Genomic DNA, 18930 nt, shown 5'->3' with positions numbered 1-18930 from the left:
ATATTTCGCCCTCCTGGAGATTTTTTTCAAGATCTTGTCTTAAAAAATTTCCTAGCCCCGCCCCTCCACTATATATATATAATCTTAAACTTTAGAAGATGCTGCTAAGGAATAAAAAATTTCTGACATCAACTTGGCTGGTCTGAAAAAACAAATTAACCACACTATATCTTGATCTGTCGACGAGTTTAAACTGGGATTTATTGCACCCAAAGACTAACAACTAAAACTGTTTTCAATAAATTAAAACTATTTGCCAGAAGAGTTAATTAAGTGACTCGTCTCGGACAGAATAATAGAGCAGGCTAGGCTAGGTCTTATAATTATGATTTTCAGTCAGAATCTTCATTTCTTGGGTCGACTTGTAAACTTAAACGATTGCCCGGCGATACTTGTGAATTTGCAATGATGTTCAATCAAACTATTAGCACTACAAAAACAATTTAATGATTTTTTAAAAGCTACCATTTTCCCATTAAAGCAAAATAAATGTATTTAATAATTTGAGCAAAACTGGTTTAATAAATAAAAATATATTTTTTTATAAAATATTCTAACAACTTGATCAATGGATAGTTCTGTTGAATGTTATTTTATTATCACATATTGATTGCATTTGATCGCCCATCTTCTTGATGCTCTTGGCTTGAAACGCGGTTGCAATAGCAGTCACGCCTACATTCCCAGTCGGGCATGTAGCAGAGGAAGCTAGACTGGGAGGAAATATTGATAAGTTATAGAAGGACATATATAGCAATTTAAGAGGAAGCGATCACTGAATACAACTGAAATAGCTTAATCAAACAACTTGAATGATTGAACACACTGTTTGTATGATAGCGAGTATGAGAAGAACAGCAGCTGCTACAGCAGATATTACAGTCCATGGATTATGGAAATACTTTGCTTCAAGGCTGCCTTCCATTTGTATCCCCGCTTTCTGGAGTGCTTGTTCAGATCCTCAACTACACCAGAAAAGTAGAAATTGTTGCTGTCGACAGAATTTTCCTAGGAAAGGTTTTGGACAGGGCTTGAAACTGCATCATTATCATCAGGGAGCCAATTTTCGAGGATTTCATTCTTAAAGAGTAATACTAATTTTAGCTTGAAGGGTGATAAATCATGAACTTTTCAAATGACTGCTTCCTATTTTCACAACTAAAAGCTAATGTAATGATTTGCATGAAAAGTTATGTTCAATTTCGTCAGAAAGCTTTTTTTGACTCGTCTAGACTTTTTATTCAACTTGAACTCGTTGATTCATGTACTACGTCACTTTTCCTGCACATGAAGGAGTTCTTGATGATCTCACTCCTCTCAATTACTTGGCAATACGGGAGATTATTAAATTAGTTTCATTTCAACAGGATTACCAGCCCCAGATTTGACAGAGCTTGAGTTACGAGAGTGCATAAATCTAGAGTTGTTGCCTGAACATATGCAGCCCCCCTCCTCCCATCGCTTGAGAAATTAACAATGTCAAATTGTCCAGAAATGGAGTCGTTTCCAGATGGGGGTTTGCCCTCGAAGTCACAATCACTCGAGATCTGGTGCTGTGAGAATCTCATTGTGGGCCTCATGCATTGCGATTTACGATCACTCCCTTGTCTTGTAGCTTCTACAATTGTAGGCAACTATGCTATGGAATCCTTTCCTGAGGAAACGTTGCTGCCCTCAAGTCTCACCTCTCCTAAAATCCGGAAACTTGAAGCTCTGAGATCTCTGGACTGCAAGGGGCTTCGCACACCTCCGAATGCTCGAGCCTCCATTGCATGCCAGAAGAGGGGCTGCCCTCCCCCCCTTTCGTCCCCTGGTATCAGTGGACGTCCTGTGCTGAAGAAAGAGTGTATTTGCCCAAGATTTCTCACATCCCTAGTGTATGGATTGATGGCTACGTACCTCCTTCTTAAAATTATTGTTTTCACGACGTCAGCTGATGTTTTGAAACTTCTTTTTGTCTAAATTCACCACATGACATTTAAAAAACATGTTATAATAAAATACCAATTACTTAATCATATTGAAATCCATAAGGATTCTTTCACCAGATCTCCAACTTTCATTAAATTATATGTGACACAAACACTGCAACGATACTTTTAATTTCTTGCTAAATTATTGAGTGACAGCTGTGTGGCACCTGCTTTTCTTCTGCGAATCACCACGTTAAATAATTGAGATCATTCGCAGACCATATTGCAAGCAATTAGGCAAAACATGGCAACAATAGTAACAGAAATATCATCCAATACTCTTTTTACTATTCTCTTTCTCTTGCCTCTCATTTATCTCATTGCCAAGCAGCTCAAGACACTGTATTCATCAAGATTTGCACCACTACCACCAGGGCCATATTCATGGCCAATCTTAGGCAATGCCCTACAAATTGGAAATAGCCCTCATATTACTCTAGCCAGTCTAGCAAAAACCTACGGACCACTCTTCTCACTTAGACTTGGCAGCCAGCTTGTTATTCTTGCCGCATCTCAAGAAGCTGCCACCGAAATTCTAAAAACTCAGGATCGCTTTTTGTCCGGTAGGTTTGTTCCTGACGTAATACCAGCCAAGTGGTTAAAGCTTGAAAATTTGTCCCTTGGATGGATTGGAGAAGTCAACAATGAATTTAAGTTTTTGCGAACTGTTTGCCAATCCAAGCTTTTCTCAAACAAAGCTCTATTGTCCCAATCATGTTTGCGAGAGAAAAAGGCGGCAGACACTGTAAGATTTATCAGAACAATGGAAGGTAAGGTGTTGAAGATCAAGAAAGTAGCATTTGCAGCTGTTTTTAGTATGTTGACTAATATTCTCATCTCAAGTGACCTTATAAGTATGGAGCAAGAGAGTATGGAGGGAGAGATGACGGAAATTATAAGAAATATCTTCGAGGTAGGGGCTGCTCCAAATATATCCGATCTTTTTCCTATTCTAGCACCATTTGATCTGCAGAATCTACGGAAGAAGTCTAAGGAGTTGTATTTGAGGTTCAGTACCATGTTTGAAGCTATCATCGAAGAAAGAAGAGAAAGAAAGATGAGTTCTGATAATGCTTCAGGCAAAGAGGATTTCCTTGATACTCTGATCAGCAACGGTTCTAGTAATGAGCATATCAATGTCCTTCTTCTGGTTTAATCTCTCTCTCTCTCTCTCTCTCTCTCTCTCTGTATGTATATGTGTGTGTGTGTGTATTTATATCCATGTCCACGAATTGATCAGGCACACAAGTTGAGTATCATATGCTCTATGGTTTATTTGCAGGAGCTCCTGGTTGCTGGTTCAGACACAAGTACCTCAGCAATTGAGTGGGCAATGGCAGAACTATTAAGGAACCCACAATGCATGAAAAAAGCTCAAGCGGAACTAGCAAGTGAAATCAACCAGGACCTTATACAAGAATCTGATCTACCTAGACTAAAGTTCCTTCATGCTTGTCTCAAAGAAAGCATGAGATTGCACCCTCCAGGACCACTTCTTCTTCCTCACCGTGCCGTGAACTCATGCAAAGTGATGGGCTATACCATTCCAAAGAACTCTCAAGTGTTGGTGAATGCTTATGCAATTGGACGAGACCCCAAGAGTTGGAAAGATCCATTGGATTATAAACCTGAGCGATTCTTGACTTCGAATATGGATTTCAGAGGAAGCAATATTGAGTTCATACCATTTGGTGCTGGAAGGAGAGCATGCCCTGGTCAACCCATGGCTACCAAGCATGTTCCCTTGGTTCTTGCTTCATTGCTCCATTTCTTTGATTGGTCACTTCCTACTGGACATGATCCAAAAGACATAGACATGACTGATAAGTTCCACACCAGTTTGCAGAAAAAACAACCTCTACTTCTCATTCCAAAAATTAAAAATTGAGGGATGAATCCAGATTTGCAGCTTCCTCAGCCTTCTTTATTATCACGTATCACTGTTTATAGTATCGTTAATAAACAGCTTTATCAGTATTATGAACTTACATATCCTCTTAAGTATCCTGTTTTCTTATGCCTCTATCAAAGTCCATCATTAACGGGTGAAATTATTGGAATATGTTGCCATTTTGCCTAATTGCTTGCAATATGGTACGTGGATGGTGACGATTTGCAGAAGAAGTTCTGGTGCCACTCAATAATTGGTGTGGGGACACCAAACCTGAAACATATTTACAGTATGATCATAGATGATAGAGAATAGTCCAAACCATTAAGAAATTGAGCTTTTATCTTATGTTTTAGTTTAATTTATATGAACTTTAGTTGCGGTTTATTAATTAAGCTTTATTTGTTGGGTTTGATTTAATTATTGTTGGATATTTTATTTAGTGGGTCATAAGCTCAATCGCTTGTTCTAGTTAGGGTTTTAGTATTTATATTCTACTTTTCTAAAATGTTATAGAGTTTTAATGATTAATTAAAAATATTACAGAGTTGCATATTTCCAATCCCCATTCTTTTCTTTCTTTGCTTTCAATTTTTAGCTTCTTTCTCTAAAAGCTTATTTCTTTTTATGTTTTAATTTTTTTTTGTTTATTGTTCCGCATCAAATTTGATATCAGAGCTTTGGGTTTTAATTGTTCTCACAATTAATCGATCTATTAGAGCTTGTGGAATTTATAGTTTGATCTGCAAAAAAAAAAAATGTTCATCATCAACAACAATAATAAAAAAAAAATTCCAACAACGGCACCTCAACCAATCTCTCCCTCAACCTACAACAACACCGATCATAGCAGCAGCCAAGATCCACCACCGAAAAGACCATCACATCAGTCCACAGGTCCATACCAACATCCAACACTCCCACAGCACCTCCACAACAGATTGTCCACACCAGCAGCAGCAGATCAGTGGATGTTAGCAACCTCAACCCATGCTACCATAGCCTCCGCCACGGTCAACCATCTGCCGCTTTTGACCTAACTGGAAGTAGATCGACACCGTAGGAGACAACAGAAGATCTTCGTCTTCAACAACATATAGAACGGTAACACAGACCAGCGGTAACCACCACCTTCAGTGCCCATAATATTTCTTCGTCTTCAGTAGCCACGCAACCACAGAAGACTTTTGAAGCAAAATTAATTAACCCTACCACGTCATCTGTCATTTCAGCACACTATTGCCACTTCAACCATAATTAGCCACGTCAGCCAATGAAGTCATGTCAGCATCACATCATCCAACATGTTGCAATTTCTACCACCTCAGCAACTATGTCACCAGTTTCCTACCACCTTAGTTGCCACGCTGTCAACATCAGCCATGTCAGCAGGCAAGTCATCCAGTCTGCCACGTCAGCATTTTTTCCATGTCAGTGACAACAAATTCCAGCTTCCTCCCAGCAATCTAGTTAGTGAATCACTCCCCCTTTTGATTTGTTGAATTTTACTTTTTATGGTTTTATATTTGTCATTTAAAGTTGATATTAATATTACTTTTGAGCCTAGAAAAAAAATCATAAAAAAAAATATCACTTTGCATTTTTTTATATTTGTTAATTTTTGTTCGTCAACCTCTTCCATCATTGATATCTAGTATCTTGTCCTATTTGGTAATTGTGAGTTCTTGCTTATGACATTGTGTTTGATTAATCATTTACACTTAAAAGTCTAGCATTGCATGCTTAAAATTTTATTGTTGTATTTTGTTCTTGATTAATCTCCACATTAAAAAAAATAGTTTTATTTTTATATTGTGATTTCATTTATAAGAATTATTTGTGATCTCAATTCCATTTATAAGTTAGTGTTGCATGCATTTGTGTCATGATCATCTAGTGTCTAAGCTTAAGTTACACTTACCGTAGACCCAACCCTCAGTGATACTCTTATGACCATTTAAAGAGAACTGCAAACTTAGATGATCAACATGTTTAAAAGAATTGAGCCAAAGAGAGTTTTCAAATAAGGCACCCAAAGACCAATAAATATCACAAGAATAACTATTATGGACTAGTTCACTTTGAGCGCCACTAGTATGACTATCATTTAGGTTACTCTAAATACAACGACTTTTATGAGCGAGTCTTAAGTCATAACAAAATAGAAGCCCTTATTTTTTATGGTCATCATGACGCTTAAATCTTTGATATGTAGATTTGTGACATGGATCAATTCTTTGAGTTACATAACTTGTTTGATAATAGAAAAGTTAGATTTACTAAGATGATACTCATTGATGAATCCAAACTTTATTGGAGAGATGTTGATGATTGTTTAGAGATGAGAGGTATGCCTCTTATAACTTATTGGACCAAGATGAAACAAAAACTACAGGAAATGTATCTACCCCAGTCTTATAGGAATAAACTCTTAGACTAATGAAACAATCTAAGACAATGGAACAAGTCTATCAATGAGTATATAACACAGTTTAATGATTACATGATGAGATATGCCATAAGGGAAAATGAAGCCATGACTTTGCATAGATTTTATAAAGGTCTGAATAATGATTTTAGAAAAGAGGTCAGGCTCATAGGTGCTTTCACTCTTGACCAAGCCTATACTATAGTGCAAGATTATGAGTTGCTTATAAAAAGTCAATGGACAAAACATCAGGACCCTCTTAGGATCCCTTTTAGATCTCAATTTAGAAATATTGATTCTTTATTAGGTGCTCCACCCTGTAGACCTAATCCTAGTAGTGCTAAGATTTATAAAGAAGATAAGGGCAAATATGTCGTTAATGAAATGTCTGGTTGAGTTCAGAGGTCCAATGTGCTAAATGTCAATGTTTCGGTTATATGTTCTTTAATTGCACCTCTACACCCTTAGTCATTCAAGAATATAAGGAAATATGTGATAAAGAAAACTATTGTGTGCAAGTGTATGAACCCAATTCCAACGACTTTAGTGATCTAGATGAAGAGAATGCGCAAGAAGATGGACTTAACACTATAAGTCCACATGAGCCTGAAAATGAAGAAGTTTTAAGAAAATCTTTAGTGGAATTGCCCGGAGAGGTGAATATGGTCTTAAAAGAGTCTCGTAATATTAGTCCTCTTAAACTATCTGATTCACTACCCATCATGCTTGACATCCAGCACATCAAAGGTTTAGAACAACATGCTCATCACCCCCTCATGCTTGATGTCCAGCATGTCATAGGTTTAGAACAATATGTTGAGCTTTATGATCCTTTAGTACTAACACGTGGTGAGAAAGATGAAGATAATCTTGATTTACTAGGTTATGTCCAAACTATATCTGCTAAGGTTTCCAACAATGTTTGTCCCACTCCACATCCTCAATCATATAGTATTCATAGTTGCGAACTTATAAAACCTGTAGATCACCTTTCTATGTCCCCTCACCCTAAAATGTTTGATTTAGCTGAGTCTTTTGCATGCACAATTTATAATTTGCATGTTGAGATCATAAAACAAATTCAAGCAAGTAATGAACAATATAAATTTCGAGCTAATTTACATAAGTATCATGATGTACTTAATGTTGAAGATTATTTCATAATACAAATTAAACTTAAATGGTGTCCTTTGAAAACCAATCATAAATTGCAAGTGAGTAGTGCTAGACCATTCAAAATGTTGCAAATGATTAAATCAAATAATTATATCATTAAATTGCAACTAAACTTTGATATTAGCTATACTTTTGACATGAAGGACCTCGTTATATATAAAACACAACAGTCTATCCCTAATGCTTTTTTTGAAACTCTTGCCTCATTATCCTTATCTTTGGCACAAAAAAACATATTAATGCTACTTTGAATGCACATGTTGTTTTTACCAGGGATATTGAACTTTAGCAAATCCTAGTATATGAATTAGACGACCAGATTTAAACTATACTTGGATTATTAGAGAGATATCACAACAACTTGATCCTTATCTTTAAGAGCGTTATCAAAGTCATCTCGACCTATACTCGATGGGGTCGAGTTTTTCCAACCCCAGGAGAATTGGTTTGGACACCGAACCTGAAACATTATTAACACATTCGTATGATCATAGACGATGGAGGATAGTCCAAACCATTAAGAGATTGAGCTTTAACTTATGTTTTAATTTAATTTATATGAACTTTTAGTTGAGGTTTATTAATTAAGCTTTATTTATTGGGTTTGATTTAATTATTGTTGGATATTTTATTTAGTGGGTCATAAGCCCAATCACTTGTTCTAGTTAGGATTTTAATATTTATATCATACTTCTCTAAATGTTATAGAGTTTTGATGATAAATTAAAAATATTGCAGAGTTGTATATTTTCAATCCCCATTCTTTTCTTTCTTTACATTTAATTCTTAGCTTCTTTTTTTATTTTATTTTTCTGCTTTAATTCTTTTTATTCATTGTTCCACGTCAATATTATAACAAGAAACTTAAAAATATAACCGTAGTGTTTGTATGACAAATATTTTAATGAAAGTGGGAGATCCATTTCATTTTTTAAAACCTTGATTGGGCAGGATTTGTGATCTTCTAAACGTTAATGGGATATATATTGTGAACATGTCCATCAATCTCATGAACAAGAAATTAATTAAAACTTTACTGGAAATTATTTATTAATAAAAAAATACTTTAACATGTAACATTAACATGGATAAATGAGACGTTAGTCTCATAGTAACATTTAGAGGCCGTTTGGCACTGCGGCTGCAGCTGCGTTTTACAATAAACGCAGGACTTTGATGTTTGGTAATCTCAAACCACACTTTTATTTGGCATGGGCCCCACACAAAAACTGAGGTTGGACCTCAACTTGTGAAAAGCAACTCCCACCTGCTTTTCACTCCGTGTTCTCCTCTCACCGACGCTTTTTTTATTGTAACAAAAAACTTTCCTTGCTCGAGCTAACAGCTCTGTTCCCCTCTCCTCTATTAAACTTGATTTGGACGAAGATTGACGAACAGACACTCAAGCACTCAAGGTTTACAATGGCCGTTGGACCAGGTAGTCTGATGTGTCGAGGGTCATCATGCTGAAAATCCTTCTATGATGGGTCCTACACCTTAATGTCTCTCTTGATCCTTGAGGAACTAGGATCGGTCTATCATAACAAACACAAGAGAAAGAGAGTTCGTTGCCTGTTGAGATGATGTTGTTTTTTGTGTAAGCATGGAGGCATTAATTCTCGAAGGGGTCATCCTTTTTCTTTCTGCTAGTTGACCAAAAGCTGTATACACTACCAAAGTATTATCATAACTTCTGTTTTTGTCCACCTAAAAAATTTCTTTTTGTTATTCACGTATAATTGCATTTAAACTTTAATTTTGTAAAAACTAGAACATGTTTATAGACCTGTTTTTATTTATTTATTTTATATATAAAAATTTATTGTATAATATTTTTAATCAAATACATATTTTTAAAATTTATTTTTTAAAAAATCATAACTAAATTGTAGTTGCATTAATGACACTACATAACTATATTAGAAGGCGATCGCAAGATGATCAGGTTTTTTCCGAGTATGATCGCAATTTCAGATGAATTTTTATCTAATATTATACCTCGCTCAGCTATTCAAGGATCACAGTGGCCTTTACATATAGATTTTGTACGAGATGAAATTGCAAATAGTTTGATGGGACAATGAAAAACTTTTATTAATGTACAAGGATTATTCATTTTGTTATGTAATCATACTTCTAAAACAACAATATTTTTCCATATATATATATATATAACAATCAATATTAATATATATTTTTTAAAATTATTTTATAACCTCAATTTCAAAAGCATTCTTAACCAAACACATTAAACTACTTTTTCTTCAACCTTAATTTCAACCACAGTTTTAACCAAACACCTATTTTTTCAAACCAACCTCAACTAAAAGTACTTTTTATAAAACTACTTTTTTTAAACCACAACCACAACAGCTACCGCAATACCAAACACACTCTTAATCTGCAGAATCTACAGAAGAAGTCCAATGAATTGTATATGAGGCGCAGTGCCACGTTTGTGGCTATCCTCAGAGAATGGAGAGAAAGAAAGGTAAGTGATGATGATGCTTCGAGACAAGAAGATTTTCTTGATACTGTGATCAGCAATGATTCTACTGATGAGAACATCACTCTCCTCCTCTAGGTTTGATCTTCCCCCCCTCTCTTTCCATTGATCAGACACACAAGTTCAACATCATATGTTCCATCCTTCATTTGCTGGAGCTCTTGCTTGCTGGTACTGACACTAGCAAGTCAGCAATTGAGTGGAGTTGATGATAAAAGTTCATACATTACATTAAAAAATTGTCAAGGAGTAGATGAACCCTTCACCCGCCTCCGACTCCAGTTAAACTAGATCGGATTTTACTCACCTCTGGTTTTACTAAAACCAATCCAAATTAAAATTCGATCTAATCGAAACAGATGACATCGAATTACCTGATGAATTGAGTTAAATCTCCATCCCTACTATTAGCACATGTAAGCTACATTACCGGCACATTGATTTAGGGCAGGAGACAAAAGCCCAAGTGGTGTAATACAAAAACCAAACCCAAGTTCCATTTGCCCATAATTGGTAGCAGAGGAAGAACAAACTTGTATACTCAAACCCATGGTAAGTTCATAACAAAGATGAATGTGTTTTGGAATCACAATTCAGAAACAAGGGAAAGAGGCCAATGTCACTCAGAGGGTAGGCACATATAAATCTGCTAATAATTATTGGCGTATCACCCTTCCACATAATTAGCAGAAGGATAAAAGCATACACTTAAAAGTCATCATCTTGAGAATTCATGAAGTTCTGGTGGTAGTAGATATGTAGCTATATAGACCACAATACTTTCAAATCCACAAATGCGACGTTAAGCTGCCTGCCAATGACGTTGATGAATCCTCGGCAATATTGGTGTTTAATCTGTGTGACCCTCATTTGATGATGATCCAATGGGCTGACACTAAAAGAAAACCTTGGCATTACCAGTAAATCGATATAATCATCACTGTAAGCATAACATACTCATGGAAGAGATAAAGGAAGGAATTACCCTTATCTTCATTCAGAGGCTTTAACCTCCCTAGCTACTTCATCTGCAGGTCCATTGTTTGATGCATCCTCCGATGTGTCTAAACAAGGATTGCTTTTACACTGACCGGCTGGCTGGAAATTGGTCAAGAGACTAGAAAGTTTAGAACCCTGTTGAGAAAAGTTCGGTTTACTTTTTGGAGAGTCAGGCAAGCTTCCCATTGACAGTTTTGCTATGCCCACTGTCTTGTGCTCACACGGGAGCTTAGTGGAAACAGGTGATTCAGGTGTATCAGGATGTTTCCCAGCGAAATCCACTGGTCTATGAAACAGCAAATGGGCCACAGTCCGGTCTATGGGGTTGGTATCTGTTTCCACTTCAGGCATCTTAACCATCCTGTAGTAGACCATAAAATCGAAGAGGAAAATCACAGAAAGTTTGAGTTTGTTGATGAAGACTTGAATAACAATTTTGTGCAAACAAACTGAATGATTTAACTTGGATAGGAGAAAATGTAAAGGAGAAAACTCATTGCAACTGTAAGATAACCACATAGTTGCAGACAACAAAAATTCAAGAGTTTCAGATGAAAACAGCTTATGGTTTTGGTTGGATGTGATGCCCATTTAGACATAGAAGAGCCGATTAGCAGATTATTTGATTTCTTTAAGTTTTTTCTTGCTTGAAATGCAACATGAATCTTTAGATGATTATTAAACTAGAAAGGAAATTAAATTTTGTCTGGTTTAACCAAAACTATGCAAGTTTTCTGCATGGTTGATTCCAGTTAATTTGTACATAATCACCATCTTTGGGTGCAAATCTTTGTTTTTCTTTATTTTGTCCTTCAATAAACTTATTACAATTGTTGAACAATCTTTCCCTCTCTCTAGTAGTTAAATCTAGCAAAATTTCTCAAGTATGTTGTGCCACTCATATAGACTTGGATATCTTAGTTTTTCCTTCTGGATTTTTCCTCTGCAATTTCTATTGTGCTTTTGTACTCGAGTCCGAGTTCAATCAGACAATTTACATAAATCCATGTAAAAGTGTTCAGTAAATAGGATACAGAAAATTCCAGAAGACTGGAAAGCTGTGAAGGGGGTGGTGGTCTTCTTCTTCCTAGGTGCGAGCATAGGAAACACTACCAGGTGCGTTGTCAGTATTCAGTAAACTCATTTACTTCCCCTTTTCATGCTGCATCTCACAAAAAATCCTAAATTTGGTTTTTTTTTTTCTTGAGAATACAAACAAACAATTTAATCTCCAAAAAAGAAGATGCAATGTAGTTAAGTTTAACTGGGGAGTTTGCATAAATGAGTGCACAACATACTTGAGAAATTTTTCTTGATTTAACTACTAGAGAAAGAGAGAAAGATTGTTCAACAAGTGTAATAAGTTCAATCAACGACAAATGGAAGGAAAACAAGATTTGCACCCAAAGATGGTGATTATGTACAACTTCCCTGGAATCAACAACTCAGAAAACACAACCAATGGGAGCAAACTACTACATATTTGATCAGCAACGTCAAATTCAGTCAAGTTTATAATGAAATTCTGCGAAAGAGGAACCTATTATGCCCTGTTTAGATTTTCTTCCACTTCTTAGAGAAATCAAGGCCTAAGTTGAATTGTTTCAGTCACTATTCTCCTCAATTGTAAATAACAAAAATAGCACTTTCAATATTTATTTCTAGCATGACAATGGAAAACAAAAAAAAAAACAGTGATGGTGTTAAAGATCCTAATTTCGCTTTCCCATGGAGCAAAAATGTAAGAACAGGATGGATTAAATTTCAAAACAGAAGCATGAGAACTGCAATTCCTTAACCAACCTGGTTTCCTCTTTCATGGCAACTTGTTCACCCCTGCTATTGTTTGTACTGCTAGTATCACTACCATAATGCCTGTGCATTGCACTCTGAGCTAACCGGAATATGCTATCCCGAATACAGAGTCTAATTCTGACATCCAGCTGTTGTAAAACATTGGTTTGGAATTGTAACCAAGTTCAAATTACTCTGGCAGGAAAAGAATTCACTTGTGAGTGAAGCATACCTTTGAAATTATATCTTGAAGCCTGTAGAGTATTGTGTCCTCCATTGAGTAATCATTAACTGCCAGAGAGATTGTATTGGAATCATCTTGCTCAATAGGCGAGTTTGGGTCGAATGAAGCAAGAGTACTTAGATCCTCTACTTCTAGGTCAGCTCCTTCAACATGCTGAATTTGATTTTCTTGAGAACATTTTTGATGAACAAGCTGCTGCTGCTGTTTCTGAATGGCAAGCATTGCCTGAATTTGTTGCCGCCTCCTTAATTTTTCAATTTTTTCCTGAGGTGTCATTCTCTGGGGTTTCACTGGACAGTCATCTAAGTTGTTTATAGGATTTGCATTGCCTGAAGAAACTTTATAACTAGAAACTTTAGGTTGATGAATAAATAACTAGAAATTTGTTGGAAATGATGAAATTTTTTTCACAGGATTACCATTACCTGAAGAAAATTCATAACCAGAAGCTAAAGGTTGATGCTTAAATTCCCCAGACTGAAAGTGAGACAACACAGGCGTGGAATATGGATTTGTCATGCTGCCATATGCAGAAGGGGCCACACATGGATTCGATATTTGCTGGTACTGCAACTGCTCAGGTCCCTGGAGCTGATTCTGTTGGTTGAGAATCGAAGGGGGAGAAGATTGCATAATTTGGGGTGCACACTGATTCTTAAAATGACCGGCTTGGATTCCAGATGGAGTCCAGTTTCCATTAAAATCTTGGTATGATTTCAGTTCACCTTTTTCTTCCAGTTTTTTCCGACCTTTTAAAAGCTTCTTTTGCCTGTAAACCTGACCGCAAAACAATAAACATAAATAGAAAAATTACTTGGAATAGGTCAAAGTTTTAACCATCTAGGCCTGCAGGGGAGAGTGACCAGGCACAGTTAGAATTTTTATTCAGCGCATGGCTTGTAAGGATAAATTCTCCCTTATTTTCTTTAAATGTAAAATTTTGACAAAACAGATATATGGGCATGTAAAAGAGCTGCTATCGTTCAGAGTAGATTAATGTATTAACTGCACTATGCCAAGCAAACAGAATTTACACGTCCCTGGGAAGATCAGTGAACTTTATGCTAGAAATATAATTTACTGATCAACCAGGGGAGAATATGACTACCTAAAATAAATGCCTCAAATTTTCACATATTATTCCAGTCTGCTTTGCAACAGAAAACTATGCAGTGGCTTAAGTTTAGGAAAACGATATTATAGTGAATTCATGAATTTGGCAGCCTGGATAGCTTAATTAATGCATTAAAGAAGTGATGAACTAAAGCATGAAATGGTTTAAGTTTAGGAAAACGATATCATAGTGAATTCGTGAATTTGGCAGCCTGGATAGCTTAATTAATGCATTAAAGACGTGACGAACTAAACCATGAAAATCCATATTTACCTAATCTCCGTTGGCAATTCCAGAGAAGTGCTCAGTAGTTTTGGTTAGTTGATATATAAGGTATCTTCTACGTTTTCAAGTTCTAATTAGACTTCCCTGTCCCTTCAGTCAAATTTAAGACCAAATATCAAAATTTTCCAATTTTAATTCACTGATATAAGTTTTTCTTGAATCATGAACACAACTCGGAGCACTCAAGAGAGCAGAGCAGGGTTCTAAGAACCCAGATTGTATTTAGTGTTTATCGAGTCTAAAAGAAATCCTGAATGCAAAAGGAAAAATTCAGTAACATGCTGGTTGAGTATCAAGATTTTGAAAATATCAGAAGTGAAAAACAGTACCTTATTTGTTAATTCATTTGGCAGCACCACATTTTCTGCAGTCAGCTGAGAGTTAGTTGTTGTGTTCTTTCCCACAATGGCCAAATCTGTCTGCAAAAAAAAAATAACAAGCTTCTCTCAGCTCCTAAATTAAGCAAGATGCATGAATAAGCTAACTCATCGCTGAAAATTGATCTCTATACCTATGCCTTTAGCATAGGCTTTGCTTTTACCTCCTTCATATTCTACATGAGCAAGACTTACCTGTGTATTCTGCAGACCACGAGATGCAGGATCGTTCATTTTGCCATAGCCAAGGGTAAACAGCTGGTCATCTTCTTGTGCATACTCTTGTCTTGAAGCCATGGATATTGGAAAGGGCTTTACCGGACTGTTAGTGATATCTTTAGAAGATGACCATAGGTCATCAGCATTGCCAAGATTTACATTGCCAAATATTGGGTCACCATTGCTGCAAAATCACCACTTGTGAGGATATTGGGTCAGATGGTTATCACTGGTCTCCCAAAACATGAAGATAAAATATAGGAACACTAATGAAAAACAGGAAAGCAGGAAACCCTCCCATAATTGGACAAGCTCACCAATTCCTTAAAAATTCAGTGCTGCTATCTGACATTCTTTCTGCCATTTATACTTGTAATTGAAGATACTGTGCTAATAAAAAATGGCTTCCTTCAGGTTCTTTTCTCAATTGACAAAATTAAGCCAAGGATCAAAAACCATAAATATTCAAACAACTAGTCGTTCAAGCTTTTGTTATTGTTTCTTTTAGCAGACAAAACTGGTTTGGAAAAAGATTTAGATCCAAAAAAAGAAGAAACTACTAAAAGAGTTTGGTTGCTTTTCCATCACAACACTCCTGTACTTCATTTTTTTTCTTCTGAAGTGAAAATAGACTGTATAAAAATATAATGGTCATGAAACCTTTCAGACTATCTTTCATTGCAGTGCAGAAAGTAAGAATGGTAACTGTGCTTTACCTGAAAATCCGATCAAGATCATCAAAGCTTCCAATGCTAGCCCAGCCATAATCAACAAAATCACCTTGTTCTTTACCTTCATGGGGATTTTGAAAAATATCAGTGTCCTTATCAAGTCGAGTCATCTCGGCAGTAAGAAAGTTTTAGCATTAGAATGTAGCAACATGCAAGATACTATGCTATCAAAATTTCAAGCAACTCATCACCCTGTCTACATTTTTTCCTAGTAATTGAAATCTCACCACCTGCTGATGAATCAAGTTTGGTAATGTCAGTTAAACTGTTAGGCATTGAAGTGCCAAAGGAATCCCGATCAGTTTTGGCAGCATTAGATAACGACAAGCTAGGCCATCGGTCTATATCGACTCCTGAGGCAGAAGTTCCTTCACTGGTGTCAAAGTTTGAACTACTCTCCAACTTTCTGCAATCAATATCAACTTTAGCCCCGGCTGCTTTCTGCACACCAGAATTAATGGTACCAGCTTCTCCACTAGATTCTTTTTTCTTGCAATAATCTTCGCTTGTGTCTGGAAACGGCACAATATGGTCATCACTATTGTCAGTCTCGCCCCATAATATGTTCGTAAGCTGAAAAGATAGTGGGTAAACATCATTACAATATGTAGGATATATAACAAGAATAACATAGCACCATAAGTCAATCTCTGAAAATTTAGCAATACTATTTTTCCAATCACAATATTCTGAGTAACATGCTAATTTAACAATTTATTTCCTTTCATGCGCACATGGTGTATACTATTTACGATGAGCTTTAAGAGGGAGGATATCACCCTGCACCGCATCAACTGATCCACCAATATTTTTGCATTTTCCATCCGTTCCAAGCTATTTTATCAGGAAAAGGGTGGGAAGTGCCTTCAAAGAGAGCTTCTTCTGAACTTCTTTATATATGAGTCAGCGCAGATGGAATCACCAACCACTATGCTGAGTTTCTCTAATCATCCCAAGCTCTATCTCTCCCGCATCCTAACTTCATCTGCTTCCCACATCCTACATCTGCTCAACTCTTCCTCAGTTCCCCAGCGAAATAAGATTTTTTCCTCCAGCCCTTTCCCCGCACATTTCCCACCAACTTCATAGCAATACAGCGCATTGATATCAACTCCCAAGTTCAAACACTAAGGAAAATCTAATAGTTTGCCACTAAGACCTTCTCCGTATTATTTCTTCACTCTGTCGGTGCGCAGCATTCAAACAATACTCACCTATCCTCCCTCCTCATAGCCTTTCACTTTTTTGTAAATCCCTTCCACAACCACTCCTTTGTCCTCAACTAAACCAATATCTCTCGTCGCCTTTAATACAAACTCCATCCAATTTCCAAATGAATCACATCACTTTTGCTTTCAAACACTTGGAAATTCCTTCAAAACTTCAATCCATTCAATAAAATAACCACACAAGTCACACTTGTCAATTCAACACAGCTCTCCCCATAAACAGTCCCCCAACATTACCATACTCTAAAACTAAGCCACAACCCCAATTACATACAGATCATTTGTTTCCACGAACTAGTCCTCAAAACTTCAAAATAATCATTTTAAACAAGAACAGAGAAATCCAAAAGCAACCCACATGCTCAATTCACAGTATTAACTACATATTTAAAAAAAAATTGAGAAAAAGGGAAAGAAAAAAAAACAACTGGGTTAGTTACCTCTTCGTCGTTCCAATCAAACATATCTAAAGAAACCAGAACAGATCACATATCATCTCTTGTAATATCTCACACATCGCCAATCCTTCAAAACCTTGACAAATCAAAAACGAAACATTAACTTACGTTATCATAAAAAGCATCAAACCCCTCTAACTACCCAAGAAAACCAAAAACATTACATGCAAAACAAGAAACAGGAATCCTAACACTTGTCGAAGGAGTAAATTTACAGAGTTCTCCAGAGACTGAAACAGGAGTAGGAAAGAGAAAAGGGGAACGCCACAAAGGATTCTCCAGTTCACGTGAGTCTCGCGTGTGTTTGAATGGCTAGTTGAGTGACACGTGTGTTCAGACAGTATCTAAATTTGTGGTTATAAGTTAAGGATAGATCTATTACTTGAACGTGATTGGGTAAAGCGTTGCGAGTTTGATTTGCATCTCATTTGGATGAATTTCATGTGAATTTAGGAAAATTTGGTGGGAGGGTCTTAAATTATGTGGCTGTGGTTGCTTTGAGGGTTGTGGGTCGGTTTGTAGGGACCATATTGACCAAGTAGTGGTTTTTGTGGTAGCCATGTTTTTTGGTAAAAACAATTATGATGTTTAAGAGAGTGGATTATTTATTAATTTGGTAATGATTTGACGATTAGGGTTTAAAGGAGAGGATTAGGTCGTTGACTTTTGGAGGGGACATATTCATGTGATTTGGCATGATTTGCATTTGATTATTATATTTGAGAATGTTCCATATAATACAAACTTATTAATAGTTGTAAACTCGAATGAATCTAATCTGAGTTGAAAAATAAATAATCTGGTTGATTTAATAAAAAAAACTTGGGTTAATATCAAGATTTAGTTTTTTCAGGTTTATTCTGGTTAACATCTAATCCTTAATTTGTTAAATGTTTTTAAAAAAATATCATTAAAGCAATGATTTAGATCAACTATCTAAACTTGTAACGCAATCATTGCTTTAAATTGAGTTTTACAATAGTATTAGAAACTTCACTCGATTTCTTAATTTTATAGGTTTAAATCTTGGAATTAAAATATATATATTTTTTTAAAAAAATATACTAGACTGATGCAACATGTGTATTTTTTAAAACAATTAGAAATTTTTTTTAGTTATAATTGATGTACAAATTATCTAAGAATATTTTTATTATTTTAGAAAAAAAAATCTAAAAAATGGATCGAAGGTCAAGGAGGTAGGTATTAAAATCAAGGTAGTTTGTTCTTAAAAAAAAAAAAAACTAACTTTATGACTTCTAACTTGAGATAAATATTTTCGAAAATTATTTTTTTAACACTGGATCATTAAATAGAATAAAAAAAAGAAAATGTTTTTTTTTTCTCTCTTGAAAACTAAAAGAGAATGTTGATAAATAATATTTTGGGCACAAAATAGATCTTTTAACTAGACAAATATATATATATATATATATATATATATATATATATATATATTAAGTTAGAGAGAATTGAATTAATATGATACATTAGTTGATCTTTAAA

General features: G+C 35.7%; 2 protein-coding genes across 12 annotated transcripts; one reads left to right on the top strand and one right to left on the bottom strand.

Moving 5' to 3' along the window:
* The first annotated feature begins 2170 nt into the window (after positions 1-2170).
* LOC7496002 (probable (S)-N-methylcoclaurine 3'-hydroxylase isozyme 2) lies at positions 2171-3961 on the top strand. The gene is made up of 2 exons (XM_052453312.1): positions 2171-3123; positions 3256-3961. The coding sequence occupies exons 1-2, from the start codon at positions 2218-2220 to the stop codon at positions 3859-3861; spliced, it is 1512 nt and encodes a 503-aa protein (XP_052309272.1). The 5' UTR covers positions 2171-2217; the 3' UTR covers positions 3862-3961.
* Positions 3962-10484: 6523 nt separating this feature from the next.
* Positions 10485-17763, bottom strand: LOC7496003 (protein LNK2). Of its 11 annotated transcripts, none has more exons than XM_024583237.2 (11): positions 17589-17755; positions 17407-17500; positions 15965-16310; positions 15723-15798; positions 14983-15190; positions 14740-14829; positions 13431-13788; positions 13000-13349; positions 12777-12916; positions 10960-11334; positions 10485-10881 (listed from the first exon to the last, which is right to left on the bottom strand). In XM_024583237.2, the coding sequence occupies exons 2-10, from the start codon at positions 17428-17430 to the stop codon at positions 10968-10970; spliced, it is 1959 nt and encodes a 652-aa protein (XP_024439005.2). In that variant the 5' UTR covers positions 17431-17500; positions 17589-17755; the 3' UTR covers positions 10485-10881; positions 10960-10967. The 11 variants fall into 11 exon arrangements, with proteins under 11 accessions (XP_024439005.2, XP_024438988.2, XP_024438985.2 ...); XM_024583220.2 differs by having other exon boundaries at positions 10485-10869; XM_024583217.2 differs by having other exon boundaries at positions 10485-10863.
* Positions 17764-18930: the final 1167 nt, after the last annotated feature.

The sequence above is a fragment of the Populus trichocarpa genome, chromosome 1, assembly GCF_000002775.5.
Source record: "Populus trichocarpa isolate Nisqually-1 chromosome 1, P.trichocarpa_v4.1, whole genome shotgun sequence".
NCBI lineage: Eukaryota > Viridiplantae > Streptophyta > Magnoliopsida > Malpighiales > Salicaceae > Populus > Populus trichocarpa.
Note: the sequence above shows the minus strand (reverse complement) of the source record. Positions and strands in the feature narration are given on the sequence as shown.

Excerpts from the sequence above, each read along its gene's own strand:
- LOC7496002 (XM_052453312.1), top strand. The coding sequence starts at position 2,218 with ATGGCAACAATAGTAACAGAAATATCATCCAATACTCTTTTTACTATT. Across the intron at positions 3,124-3,255 it reads ATATCAATGTCCTTCTTCTG|GAGCTCCTGGTTGCTGGTTC; the intron begins GTTTAATCTCTC and ends GTTTATTTGCAG.
- LOC7496003 (XM_024583233.2), bottom strand. The coding sequence starts at position 17,430 with ATGTTTGATTGGAACGACGAAGAG. Across the intron at positions 15,799-15,964 it reads ACTTGATTCATCAGCAGGTG|GTAAAGAACAAGGTGATTTT; the intron begins GTGAGATTTCAA and ends ATCCCCATGAAG. Across the intron at positions 12,917-12,999 it reads TTCAAGATATAATTTCAAAG|CTGGATGTCAGAATTAGACT; the intron begins GTATGCTTCACT and ends GTTTTACAACAG.